The sequence below is a fragment of the Manduca sexta genome, chromosome 5, assembly GCF_014839805.1.
Source record: "Manduca sexta isolate Smith_Timp_Sample1 chromosome 5, JHU_Msex_v1.0, whole genome shotgun sequence".
Taxonomy (NCBI): domain Eukaryota; kingdom Metazoa; phylum Arthropoda; class Insecta; order Lepidoptera; family Sphingidae; genus Manduca; species Manduca sexta.
The window spans coordinates 5,076,614-5,091,872 of record NC_051119.1 but is presented as its reverse complement, the minus strand read 5'-3'; the positions used below and the strand labels follow the sequence as shown (position 1 = coordinate 5,091,872).

General features: G+C 34.2%; 1 protein-coding gene across 2 annotated transcripts in view; it reads left to right on the top strand.

The window, feature by feature from the left end:
- The first annotated feature begins 3,018 nt into the window (after positions 1–3,018).
- Positions 3,019–15,259, top strand: part of LOC115449904 — a 149,700-nt gene continuing 137,459 nt past the window's right edge. For both annotated transcript variants that reach the window (XM_037443049.1, XM_037443045.1), the window contains exon 1: positions 3,019–3,517. In XM_037443049.1, coding sequence (XP_037298946.1) covers positions 3,446–3,517 — 72 coding nt within the window. In that variant the 5' untranslated portion in view covers positions 3,019–3,445. The remainder of the gene's footprint in view (positions 3,518–15,259) is intronic.

Here is a 15,259-nt window from a genome sequence, read left to right as displayed (position 1 = left end):
AAAAAAGGTATGGTAAGTTTATTGCAGTTTCTATGTAGTAGTTCAATTAAAAGCGATAAGATTTTTTGAACGAGGCAATAAGCACATGGCGCGTCATTTCTAGATGGTCTAAACTTAAGTATAAATTTGTACTAACCCTTCTTACGGCTATTTATTAATGGGTAAAAACAACCCGAACTGCTCTCTAATAATAACATTTCAGGACATTCTTAGTTTGATATTTTAATATAATAATATAATACGCTTTAAGTTCTACGGTATTGTTAATTTTTTTTTCCACCAATCTAACCTCTTAATGGCAATTTGTTATGAAACCCTCGATGTCATTATAGTAAATAAGTTACTGTAAGTATAATTCTTTATAATTTAGTACAATTATTTGTTTATAATAATATGAACTCAGAGTTAATATTAAATATTTTACCGAATAAAAATTTGTATTCATTTACAAAGATCTACCATTGTATTAGTTAGACCTATATCTTAATTTAATAGCTTAGTTCCCCATGATTATGACACAAGGAACGACGTTCCTTTTTACTTTTTCTTTCTTCATTCTCTAGACATAGCACAAGTGTGATAATAAATAGTATAATTAGTAATTATAGATAATTTGCTCCACGAAGAAGCGCCCTCTATTTTCCCTAATCGCTTACAGTGTGTGTGAACAGCATGAGTGCAAACGCACACTACAATGGACAGAGGAAAATACAATACTGCATAAATGACAAAACTGTTGCAATTAAAATTGATAAGTATTAAAAGTACTATACTTTTTTCAGTCATTGTGTAAAATAAATTACTCATTACAAAAGTCCGTAAATCATTGTAGCGAAGCATACCGCCATCTAAACTACACCAGCACCATCTATTTAAAACATAAAATTAAAATTAATAATATATTTGCCAGGGTTACAAATAACAAGGATAACTAAGGTCAGTCGGGGGAAGAGCGCCATAAAATTTTCATAGCTGGATTCAATGTAAAATAATTTCTTTTTGTGCTGACTTAAGAATGTAATTTTATTCATTTAAGAATATTTGGTATTTTGTGATAACAACCTATAGCCATTCAAGGAAATCGGACGATAAATTAATAATATTTTGCTCAAAGTAAAAAAAATGGTAGTAGGCGCACTTGCCTCTGGAAATGGGGTAAGTGCGCCTGTGTAAAAAACAACGCCAATATGGAACATTATAAAAAAAACACTCATTTTAGTCCATAGAGAAATAAGTTTTACTCGCATTGCTCTTGGATAATTTTTAATCACTCAATATTATAACAAACTATGGCTGTCAAATCAAATTCGGGGTAAGTGCGCCATATATTTGTACATCAGGGCTTCAAAACATTTTAGATTTTTTTTTGCTATATTTAGGTATTAATATTAGAGTTTTGTGTGTGGATATGTTGGAATAAAAAAATGGTAGACCTAATACAAAATCCATTTTATTTCTAAAAACTAAAAAAAACATACAAAAATGTAGGAATTAACAATTTTGAATGCCTTATAACTCAATTACTTAGAATTTGGCCTTATGACATTTAATAGTTTTAGCTGCATTACACCCAGATAACGTGCCTGATCGAACAGTTGCAACCTCGTCACGTAAAGTTGCTCTAGACCAAGGTACTTCATTTTTTCTTTTGTAAAAACGAATTAACTAATACGCCCTTTTATTTAAGTCGGCTCAAAACAAAATACAATATAACATTTTAATAATAATAATTCATTAGTAAAACATATTTTCAAAATTCATCATTCTATTAGTAAAACATATTTTCAAAAAAGGTTGGTAATATATGTTTCAGGGGCAAGTGCGCCATACGACTAGTAACTGTGGCGCACTTGCCCTACTCGACAATTTTGAGGTACATTTTTTCGCATTGCTAAAAAATCCTTTATTTTAGTATATATAAATAAAATTCAGGCAGGAACTTAAATAAAAGGTTTAAACTATGTTCTCACCTTACTGGTTTACAGAAATATGTTAAATATCTTAAAATATTTGATGTTATCTTTCACGGGGTCATCTCTGTTTACAGGTCTAAATGACACTTAAAATAAAATGGCGAATAAATCGTATTAAAATGAACAGAGCCATTTATGGTTTTTAGTGGAACTGTATTTCAGTTAGTAGCATAGATATAAGATTGCGGTAATTGTATAACATCAATAGTTTTCGATTTTTTTAGGGCAGGTGCACTTACCCCGTCGGCGCACTTACCCCACCTGACCTTAATAGTTTAAGTATCTCTCTTTGTGTGCCAAATTTCATTCAAATCTGTTTAGCGGTTTCTACGTTTACCCGTAACAAACATCCGAACATTTGCTTTTATTATAATAATTAGCATTAGTACTTACAGTAAGAAGTAAGATAATATTATTAGTAAGAAGTACTTAAATTGATATTATTCTTTTTCTATACAGCCCTCCTAGCTAAGCTGTTGAGTGACGGAGTACAAGAAGCTTATTAGCTCCATCTATTATGTATAGACAATATATTGTTTATTTTTTTGGGTAGGCCAGAAATGTGGTATTGATATCCACTAATAAAAAATCTACTGTAGTACTGTACAGGAGATTTTGCTAGTAGTTTTGCTAGTATTCAAGGCTTATAAAGTGAAAATACGTACCTAAAAAACACTTCTCCAACAAATAATTCAGTGAGTTACACAAACTATCCCACATTTTATTATGTAGGTATGCGCTCAACTTTTCTACGCTGGGTCGTGTATTCAATAATTACGTACATTCAATTAGCTACGAGATGGCGCTGTTTAACAAAAACAAAATACGCTGTCAGACAGCTTTATTATTTGTAAAATTGTATATATAGATATATAAATACATAATATTATAGTAGTTAACTATTCATGCTGTTATATTATTGTTTTTCTTATTAGAATAATTATTATCTATAAGTAATATCCCTTTCGTTTTTTTTCAATGGTAACATTGACGAAGAATTGACGAATAGCCGCGACCGCGAGTGTCGAATGAAATGAGTGAACGCTAAACAAATCGGCTCCGACCGATGTGCTTGCCCGTCGTTTCTATCGAGAATCGAGACCGCGCGTCGAAATTATTATTTCCATTCGTATGTTTATGTATGAAAATAAGTGAAATACGAGTTTTATTGAATGAACTTGGGCCTATACGGCATCGAACGTCAAGAAAAACGAAACACCATCGTAAATTCACTGTGAACAAGTGATGTTACAAGCATTACATCCATGTCGGCAAAATATGTTTACAATATTGATTAATCGCGTATTGTGTTATTATAAAATTGTGATGTGAAATGTAGGTGATTGCGAAAATATCAATAAATTTGTCGAATGCAAAATGCGACTGTACTGTAATAATTTTAATGGCGTGCCCGATTGTGTGAGGTTTTGAATTTACGTGTTTTGTTGTGATTATTGTGTTGTATTTTGACAATGGAGGGGACTACAGAAAAGGATTGTTCGCCACTATGGAATCTTTACCAGCAGATCGTCACGGATATGAAGGTAGGTGTAGTTTTCTATGCGTGCACTGTATTTGTTCCACGGCCCACATTTTATGGGAAATCGGCCCCGACTCGCTCGGGTTAAACAGCGAAGCGTCCGCGGACGCTTCGATGCTCTCGGCTAAGTTTTTGAATCGTTTTCATGACTATTTACACAAGTACTACTCATAGTAAAATTTAAATTGATCGATAATGGTGTCTGAGAACACTATTTAGACAAAGGTCGACGCGTCGAGTTTACCGACGCAAATAATTTTTAACAGAAACATAATCACGGCTAGGAGGGTAAGTAAAGACGCAACTAGTGGGAACGTGGTTGGTTCCAGCTTATTTCTATTATGTAGGGTAGCAAGTCTGACGCCATATCTAACATGAATTCTAAGTCCAATATAAATAGGATTTTTATATAAAATAAAAGCACATTTTTCGACGTGGGATTCTCTTCCAAACTCGAATCAGTTTTACAAAGTATCCAATACATTAAGAAGTTTAATTTTCGAATATAAACTAATTACATAAATGATATTTTATGAAGGTAAAACTAAATAATATTTTATATCTGTAATTGTCATCTTTTGTATTCAGTATTATGAAGCAGATTAAAAAAAGGAATTATAATTATTACTTAAAATTTATTTTTATGTCAAGTATTGGTGAATATTTACTAATTCTTTTAATAAAATTTATTTACCATCACAGTAAATTTTAAATACTCTCTGCTTAGCAGTCATAATATTATTAGTGTGATATTTAGTTCATTTTATTTCATGACCAAATAAAAAAATCACCTATTTGTAAACTTAATGATAATTAAATAACTATTGACTACATGAACTGTCTTATATTGCCATAATAATAAAAAAACATCTAATTTGAGTTAAATACATATTTCTGATCAGTAAAAAAATTAAACATGTGTAATATTTTTCTGTGTATAAAATTTGATATTGATCCTACATATAGAATTTTGCTTATGGGAGCAGAATATATTAACTAAGTAACATTTTCTTTAACAATGCAATCCAAGTGCTCAGTCAATTTAAATTTCTGTAAAAGTTTTGATTAGGTTTTTTGTTGAGTTTGGGAGGAAGGATGTTGAATTTTGAAATTAGCTTAACATTGTCCTACCATCCATTGTCCTAAGATTACTTTGAACGAAGGTAGATTTAAACAACATTTTAACAGTGAACTATTAATTGGCTCATCTTAATGGGTATTGAAGTGCAAATTATACAAAAAAAATTACAGAATTATTTGATATTAAATAGTTTTCCTTTGTTATCATTATGATTATCTGTTGAGTTGTCTGTGTGTTAAATTTCCTCAAAATCCATTCAGCAATTTCTGCGTTAGAGGATACTAAACATCTCAATTGAGTGTGATTATAATTTGTGGCTATAAGGCACTTGAGCTACATTTATTTACAATATTTTTTTGTAGCTTTCGAAGTCAGATTGTTTTTTTCTTTTTTTTAAATGGTTAAGGCATTAGCCTTACAGACGCCTGTAAAGACTAAGTATGAATCATTAATATTTTAATGAATATTGCAGAAAGCATTTACTATTTTTAAACGCTAGGTATACTTCAACTCCTTTTAGGAATCTGATGTTTTCTTTATTATGTAAAAAAAAATACAGAATATTGTGTCATGTAGACATTGCTGCCATTGGTAAACACCCAATACGTCACCAGGGTAGACTAAGGCCTAAACCCTGTTGGTAGTAGAGAATGCCTATGGCTAGCAGTGGGTATTATATAATACAGCATTGGTGCTATTATTGTTTGTATATATTTACATATTAAGAAAATTTAAAAGAGAATTATGGACAAATGCACCTAAGGACCTTTTTTTTTTGAGTAGGCACCCCTGCAGTCTACACCAGGGGAACCTATAAACTGGATACTGGAATCCTCTTGCTTAGCGATGGCAGGGGCCTGGGGAGAGTGGTGAGGAAATTTGGTGAAAGAGGGGAAATGTTCACGAGCACTCCATAGGCCACAATGTGAACCTACGACCATGAGGTATACACATTGAATAGTGTGCCTAGGGCCGCGACAAATGACTGAAGACTGAATGTAGAATTAGAGCCATGCCTTGGAGAAGAGGGAGCCATGGAAGTAAGTCTGGATATATGGAACATCCTAACTCAGAACACTCCTGGAAGTTTTGCCACTCAGAGATCTCAGTCCATGATGATTAGAACTAATGTTTGTTCAAAGCTACACATAACTTCGCTTTTTTACAAATAATTCTCAGGAATATGTTCGTATGAAATAAAGTAATTAATAGAACCAATAAATTTGTATACATTATTTAGATTTGGTCAATATTATTTTTTGTTAAGAGGAGTTCATTGTTCATTCATTACTTGCAAAATACTGTGTTAAAATATTATTAAGTATTTGATTGATGACAATTTTTTAACTGCGTAAATTCTAGGTACTACTAGACACTTTATTATAATTTATTCGCCAGATAATCTGTAAACAATATTAAAATGCACAGTGGTGTCCGAATGAATGTCCTAGATGTCCATGAGATATAGTATCAAGTACTAAGCCATTCTTAGATTATGCGTAAAAAATAACTTATCTACACTGGTTACACACGCTCCGATAAATCGTTACGATCGAACATATAAATCGTGTCGAGAAATCGGAGCGGATGTGGTTATTCGATTTTCTATTGGTGTTACATACAAGAAACAGTAATTCATATTTCAAATACAAGTTACATACAGTCATATTTCAAATATTGTAATGTACTGTAGTGGCCGCGTAGTAGAGTTATCGCTCCATCTCGTTCTTTCGCACGCATCGTTTTTCTAGATGACGTCACGTGCCCGTATTGCGACTCTTCTTGTTTCTTGATACTTACTCCTACCGAAATTCAAAGGCGATTTTTCCCGGATTTTAATCAATCCTTATTTAGGATTTATGTGAGGTAAATATTTGATAAGTCTACTGTCTGAGTGTTACAGACTGCAAATAGAGGCACGTCGTGAGCACACTCGTTATTGGTCAGTTTACTCTCCACAGTAAAATTGGTTCTGCAGTCGATGATACTCTTTGTCTATTGGCTTGTATGCTTACGTCCAATTCGTACTTACGCTATCTCGTCTCCACCACTGTTACTGAATGCTCATGACTTGTATCGTTTACTATACTACCCCGGTCGAGCCGGTCCTTGCCGTAAACAAATTTGTCTATAGCATGTATGTACCATTTCATAACATATATTTTATAGGCTTATCATGCCATTGACATTAGCATACGATTCTAATACCATGTATGGCATCACCAAGCATCGATAATGATTGGAACACACGTATACATATTAATGAAGGTCATTGTTAATAAATATTTATTAGATTAGACGTGCATTTGTCTAATATAAATTAATGCGGACGAGTGCTTTTAAAAGCAAAAGAGCTGGTCAGGTGATGGTATGTCATTGCTAATAATGACCCTTATAGAGGTATTGCACCACTGAGGATAAGGAATGAGTAGTCATTAGATGTTTTTGCCATCAAAGCGGTGCTTTATAGACCAATGGACATTCTTAATCGTCTATATTTTTCATACAGCCAACCATAATTCTAACAACTGGCGATGGATAGTAATCTTTTATCAGTCAACAGTCTATCCGGAACCCATTCAACTTACCATCAGATTTAGTGACGTAAATGTGCCGTACCGTCAAAAAAGAGGTAACGAAAAAGTATTTTATATTTTTTTATTTTTCTATATAATTCTCGTCTCTGCATCACCCAAAGGTTGACTGGTAGAGAATGCTTTTGGCATTAAGTCCGCCTTTAGACATTGATGTATATATATATAAAGTGTAAAATTGTATAATAAATAAATATTTTTTTTTACCAGTCTATGGTCCACCAATTCTATTTCAAATATCACATTGTTTAGAACTCTTTGCAATCAAATAAGCCGCGTCATTAATTTTTAAGAGGTTATCATGCAAAGGTTGAGGTTACCTTGCGGTTTTATTATAGCTTTTAATATAAACGTGACATAATGTGTTCCTTTGTAAGAAGCCGTTATAGTAATTAGTCGATAATGTATTTACTGTTATTTGTTTTAAGGTCGTTAATTTATTATCAGTTGATGCGATAAAAATTGAGTGCTAGTCGAGATCTTGTAATGGGAGTTCCCTACCGCAAATACTGGCCATTTTGTTACTACGTGAAAAATGAATCTAAAAAAATACATTTACAGTCGTAGATAAAACCTCTATCTTAAGTTAGTAAAAACGCGATGCAGCATAGAAGTAAATGTGGCTAAGATGCTCTATTTTACGTTGTTTAAATTGAGGATCAAGCGCCCGTTTTCTGAGGTCTAGATTCTACACTAACTCAGGTAATCAATCTTCGGCAATTTGTCTTAAAAAATGCATACACGGGAGAATTGAACCTGGCGATTAAACGCGAGACGAAGCAGTCTGTAACTATGATATAGTGATATAAACAGTGTTATCTACTGTCACACTGCTAGAAGCGGGCTTCTATACTAGTGTGATGGTTTAGGGTAGTCCACCACTCTGACCTAGTGCGGTTTGGCAGACTTCACCTACCTTCGAAATTCTTATGGAGAATGAAAATCTCACGCATGGAGATTTCCTCACGATGTTCTTAACCGTAATAATAATAATAGATAATTCATAAAGAATACACATACTTGTTAGAAAAATAGATAATGCCGGTCCTTATTTTTGTAACTGCGTACCTTCGTCTCAGTGAGTTCCACTCTCAACTAGTCTATCGTCGCTTCACTATGATAGGTATACTATTATTATTAAGGCCCTTAAATATAATTGCTTACCGGACCTCCGTCAAGAAGTTTCGATCCCGTATCATCAGCCCGATTAACTTGTCCGTCCAACTATACAACTATTGGAGTTTGTTAGTAACAAGTTTGAAGGAACATCTGCTCACAACAAGCGATGATAAAATTGTTAATCCGTGTTTATTATACTAAGTGTTGCTCCCGGCCGTTTTTGGTATAAAATTGACATTGTGAACTTTCTATATCTATATATATAAAAATGAATTGCTGTTCGTTAGTCTCGCTAAAACTCGAGAACGGCTGAACGGATTTATCTTATCTTGGTCTTGAATTATTCGTGGAGGTCTAGGGAAGGTTTAAAAGGTGAGAAAAATTCGAATAATTGCCGGGAAAATCCTCAAAACAGCATTTTTCTATTTCCCATACAAACGTTTTCTAACTAATACGTAGAGTCAATTTGAGCTTTATTGCTATTAGATAAAGTTCACTGTTGTCTAAGCAATGTAGGTGTGTTCCTAACATCAAAGCAGTGTGCGTTGGAGCACAGAATATAATAATGTAATGTCGCGTTCTGAAACTCAACAAAAGTGATATCGCGGACCCGACTAAATTGAACAGTCACAAAATTTAATATATCATTAGTTATTTGGTTGGCTTCACGATATTATTTCTTTTGTTTTACTTTAAAATGCATGTTTTCGTTATGGACAATTTTTGAGCTACTTTTGCATACCTATACTTATAATAAATCTGTAGAGTGGTCAATTCTGTACATGAAATATATTTCCAAAATAACTGGGGGTGATTAGGGATCGATACTGATGCCAAAAATGCAATTAGTAAATTTTTGTCTGTCTGTCTGTATAACCGTTATAGAAACAAAAACTACTCGACGGATTTTAACTTAACTTGGTACAATTATTTTTCATACTCCTGAGCTGGTTATAGTATACTTTTCATCACGCTACAATTAATAGGAGCATAGCAGTGATGGAAAATGTTGGGAAAACGGGAGAAGTTACTCCATTTTTTAAGCTTCCGTCATTTCGTGTGCAACCTTAATGGTTAAAAGTTCCTTCGATTTCACCAGGATCCCATCATCAGACCCTGACCGGACAATCGGACCACCTGCATACCACCATAAATTAAAAAAACATCCCGACAAATTGAGCACCTTCTCCATTTTTGAAACCCGAAATCCACGCGGGCGAAGCTGCGGGCGGAAGCTAGTGTAGGTATAAAAATGAATCCCTATTTCCCTTGGTCACGCCATCATGAAAGGCTGGACCGATTTCACTATTTTTTTGTTGTTGTGTTTGTTATTGTCAGGAGAAGGTTCTTATGAAAGAAAAGATCCAAAAGCTTGCGCGGAAAATTAGAAAATTTAAGAAAACTTAACGAAAATAATAATTTTATATAACTGTCAATTGTTTGAAATAACTGTCAGCGATTGACAGAATGCGCGCTGCTAATGTATAGTTAAGACGGGACGACGTCTGTCGGGTCAACTAGTTCGGTATGAAATGTAACCAATGTTAGTTCAAGACATGGTCTTTTTTATACATGCACGCTAAAGTGACCCCACTGTAACTGTTGGTAAGTGGATTCGGGTCCAATAGAATGTCGACTGACGAGAGATGATTACATCTTAACAGTTGACACAATTATACCGGCCTGTTGGAATCCGACATGAATAGGCTGATCCCGGAACGCGACACACTTACGTGACCCACTATGGGAGGTATTTACTCGTTCTGTACGGTGGTCGCTATCCGGGCGGATATATCCTACCACCTGCAATATCCACTCGTGTGCCGAATTTCAATCAAGTCTGTCCAGTTATTTCTGTGTTTACTTCTAACAAACACCGCGTTTAATATTAGTGAGAAGTTACTCTAATAGTGAATGCCTCCATTTTCATATAACCGGCCACTGGAACACAGGTCTTCTCTATTGACAGAGTTTAGGCCCTAGTCCACCATGCGATCCTTGTGCAGAGTCACAGACTTCACTTATTTTTTATGGAAAATCTCGTTTATGTTTTTTTCGTATGAAATTATAATATCTTTAATATTAAGAAAATATCTTTAACTGCTTTATAGATCGTTCTTCTGCATTTACAACAAAGTATATTCATATAATTTCAACTTTCTAAAACAAACAGACCGCGTAGTGGTTAGTGTTTCCTTTCCTATAGATTATGGCTATTATCTAAATCGTTTCAATTAAGCAGAAGATAACAATGACATCATGATGGCAAGTTATAGGCGTATGGACTTTAAATGTATTAATTGGGCCCATATCACTAAAGAGGTTTACTGCTGGTAGTTCTCTCATATGTGAGAGCCCGCCTGGGTAGGTACCATCGCTATGTCTATTTCTGCTGTCAACAGTGTGTAGTCACTGGTGTGTTCCGGTTTGAAGGACATTGTAGCCAGTGTTATAACTGGACATAATAAGACTTAACATCTCATGTCTCAGCATGGCGAGCGCAGTGAAACACCAAACAATACTTTGTAATTCAAGGTATTGGGTGTTGTTTCTACTATTTATGGGCAGTTGTATCGCTTCCCGCCAGACGAACGGCAAGCTCGTCTCTTCATTAAAAGCAATAAAAAAAGACAATTTACATAATGTCCAACTTGTTATTGACTAAGTATGTATTTGTTGAGTCCATCGCTATACCCATGAGCAACTGAAGTTCTCAATTGGAAACTGTCTTACTATCTTTGTGTGGCCTTTTAAAACCAGGACGTGTGCACATTACACGCCTCAGGCAAGAAAATTGGTTCATCTAAACGAGCCTTTAGACGATGGAAGTAACAACATTGCTCCCAGAGCTTCGTGCGTTTAATTCAAGCGATGCTTTCCCTATCACGTTCAGAGTGCAGCATAAAAGCGAATGAGTTAGGGACCCATTGTTCCGAACAACCGTATTGTGCGTGAGAACAATCTTGTTTTTTGTTTTGTTTATATTGTTTTGTGTATGCGGTACACTGCGTGCATTCGTGATCTCATTTGCCTATTCTCTTTAATAGAAATGTGTTTAATACCTGGTTGTAGTATTTCTTTTTTTACTTTGTGTATTTCTTCCGTAACATATTTGCAAAGTGTCTCTAATAAGATAATATGCGAAGTACCGTAAATCTTTATATCTTTTGATTTAGTGACAAGGCGAGTCATGATTGTAAAAGCGTGTTTATGGTCATTGGAGACCACTAAATGAATGAAATGATATAATTTTACATGTAAATAACTGACATAAAAATAAAACTATTACTCCGGATTTTATCGCGTTTTTTTGGATTCCAAAGAAGTTCGTGTATTTTGTATAATTGTAAAATGTAGGTAGATATTACAACTTTGTATTTTCGGGCGACCAACACCTCTGCCCCCCCCCTCTCCCTCCCAGCTGTACCATAAAGGCTGCAAAATGTTCAAAACGTCGGGAGAATATAATAATTATATATTATAGCTCAATATTACAAGATTCTATGTTATGTTTTTGCTCTTTGCACTATGTTTTTTCAGTAAAAAATATAATAATGCAGAAAGATATAATAATGGGGAATGTGAATCATTGCCTTTTCTAATTTCTACGAATATGAAAAAAATCTTCTTAAGAAATATTAAATAAATCTTGTTTTTCAAACAGAAATAAAAATATCATAGGACCTTGTAATAGTAAACCAGCGAGTCTTGCATCTTACCACACTTTATAAGTCAGTGATTACTTAAAAACTGATTTTGAATTTTATTAACAAGGGGGTTGATTCGAGTTTTAAAATCCATGCCACCGCAGTCATATATACAATGTAATAGATATGCAACATACGTATCTGATCTGCTTCACGCTCTATTTACGCACAAAACGCGTTCGTGTTTGCCGGCACGAGACGCTTGACTTCGGTTGCTAACTGCTTGGGCAGATCTTTTTAAACTGTATCCTTGGAATATTTTGCTACTGTTCATGCGCTGTTACCCTCTAGGTTCGTTAAACGTAAATTTCCATATAAATTTTGAATAGAGAACGTTCTTTTTTCAAATTTAAATACGGCAGTTATAACTGTAACTATGGCGCCAAATATTCACGCTAGGGTACTGATACTGGATTTGTGGTATTAAGGCGCGTTGGGGTAAGATCGTAGGAGGTATAACATCGTATAAATCAAATAACTCGTAATTGTGTTATAATTTTTGTTTTCGGACAACACTACCTGCGACCCCATCTTGTACCCTACGTTCCACTAGTTCACATGAGTGAATCCGTCAAGTAAATAATGTTTACGGTGCTAACAAACAGAATATCGGTGTTTTGTCGTTCCCTGGCAGATCCGGATTAACCCCATGCAAGAATTTGCCTAATTTTAATTGAGTATTTACTGTTTTAAATTAATTTTGTAGGTATATACTATCATAAAGGAAATAAATCTTGTGACTTGTTTATTCAAATTTGTCGAAACACCTATATTCCCTGAGATCCGATCTTTACACATACAATTATTTGTCGTTAAAGAACGGATAAAAATCGTTCGATCTAGCACTTGTAAAATATTGCAAGTTTTTATCAAAATTTATACACGAAAACGTCTGAACTCACTAATTGTGTATTTTTTTTTAGCTCAGATGAATGGTCGATTTTGTTTATTTATTGTTTATTTACACGTGAATGTCCTATTTCTTCGAATATTTTTAAAAATATCTACAGTGTCACTCATGTGGGGTATGATCGTATGCCTAAAACTATTAAAAAAACAAAGTTCGCTTCTAAAAATATCTTACGAAATTTATAAAATTTTTTGAATGTTTATAAATGAATATCTAGATCAGAATATGCTCTTTTTATGGATTTTAGAATCCCTGTATCATAGACGATTTTAGATAGTAGTCCGAACTATACCTGTGAAGGTCCTATCTTTCTCACACATTTCTAAAAGTATGGTACTTTTTTAAAGCCCTATAAAACATTAACTGTTATATATAAGGGATTGAAAAAATATATACCATTTAGTATATTTAATAACATATAGCTAAGTTAATGATTCATTATTATAGCTCCTATAGAATTATTGTAAAAAAATAATTCGAGAAGACTGTTTAACACGTCGAAAAAGCGTCCGATTTAACCCCAACGCACCTTATCTCACCTTCGCACCTACCACTGCAACTTCTGTAAGCCAGGATCGGCAGCACGCATTGAATTGCAAGCAGCGATGAAGTGCAGCGTATTTTTGGGACCACTTATACTACTTACTTATCATAATCCACAATGAAATATATCTATGCTAATATAGTTGAAGAGTTTGTTAGTTTGAACTCTCCAATCTCAGGAACTTCTAAACCGAATTTATTTCACTAATATGAACCGACGTTACTCCATACTGGCAAAAGCTATCAAATAGATAGATAGAGAGGAGTTGGAAATATATTTTTCTCACTGTGGTACCATCTATAACCGTGTGTTGATTGTCGTTATTGATTTTGTTTGTATGAACCACTCCATAATACTTGTATTCAGGGCTACGCAACTGTCGCGTGCCGAGAGGATTTTATTATTAGTCCTTTACCCCTTGTCTGATATTAAAGAGCCTGTATCTTTTGAACCATAATAAGGAGTGGGATTAAACATTACAGAGTATGTGTTAATATGGCTAATGCTGTCATGCTTAACAAAAAAACATGGGACCATATGATTTACCGATCACCTTCATTCATTAAAATGTGTCTAATATTTTTTAGAGTTTCCGAAAAAAATGTCTATGAATGTCAAAACGCAGACCAAGCTAGTAAAATAAATATACAACCATTAAAAAGTGTATAAAGCTTAAAGCACTTAATAACCACGCGGTAATGTCAGTCGGGGTGACCTTTCTAGAGATGGACGTCTCAAGGTCAAGGTGATTCGACAAATGGATATATTAAGCACAATAAAAGCTGTAGTGAGTGAACGAATTGTCTTCATAAACGAGTGTTGGGTTGCATTTTATTATTCAAGGGTTAATTCGTTTGACTCGTATTGAAATGTATCTTTCAGTACGATTAGCAGTTGGGACTTGTACAATGTACATGTGTGTCGTGAAATGGATAAGAAATTTTTGTTTCATGAAGGTTATTTAATTCGAATAATTGTTTTTATTTCATTTAATCGAATCAAGTACTTTTTCTTTAAAATCGATCTTGTTTTCTTAGTATGAGTTTTTTTTTTATTCAAAATGGAAGCAATTACAATTATAATTATATTGATATTTATTTGTCGTTTGGTTAACTGAATGGTAAATTGCATCTTTATCCATTTAGCAGTTTAGTTTACTTCGAACAAACACCCACGGAACACATATAAAAGATTTTCAAACCTTCACATTGATTCATAGAATTGTCAAAATCTTCGTCCGACACCACAAATTAATGATTAAAAACAAAAATATATCACAACGTCGTTCCCCATAATATGGAGGTTAGAATTCTTTAATAATAGGTCAAAAGCGTTTGAATTTGTCCAAAGAGAACGGAAACGCCTAATGTTTTACGTTTAGCTATATATAGCTGGTCGAGGAAGTGCCGTCTGTTCGTTTCACTAAAATCGGAGTTTAGTTTGTTTTGACGAGTGGCGCGTGGTACCTTCCGAGCTCTGGATAGTCTTAGACATGAGGACTTTTTCGGATGCGTGCTAGTGGCTCTTTACTAGTGGTAGGTGTCTTATATCTGAGAATCCGCTTGGGAAGGTACCATCGTTATGTCTATGTGTGTCGCCAAGCAGCAGTGTGTAGTCACTGTTGCGTTCCGGTTTGAAGGACATTAGCCAGTGTAGGTGGACATAATAAGACATCTCATGTCTCAGGATGACGAGTGCAGTGGAATACCGAACAATACTTTGTAATTCAAGGTGCTGAATGGTGTTTTTGTTGTTGTTGGGGGGTCTTATCGCTTACTTTCAGGCGAACGA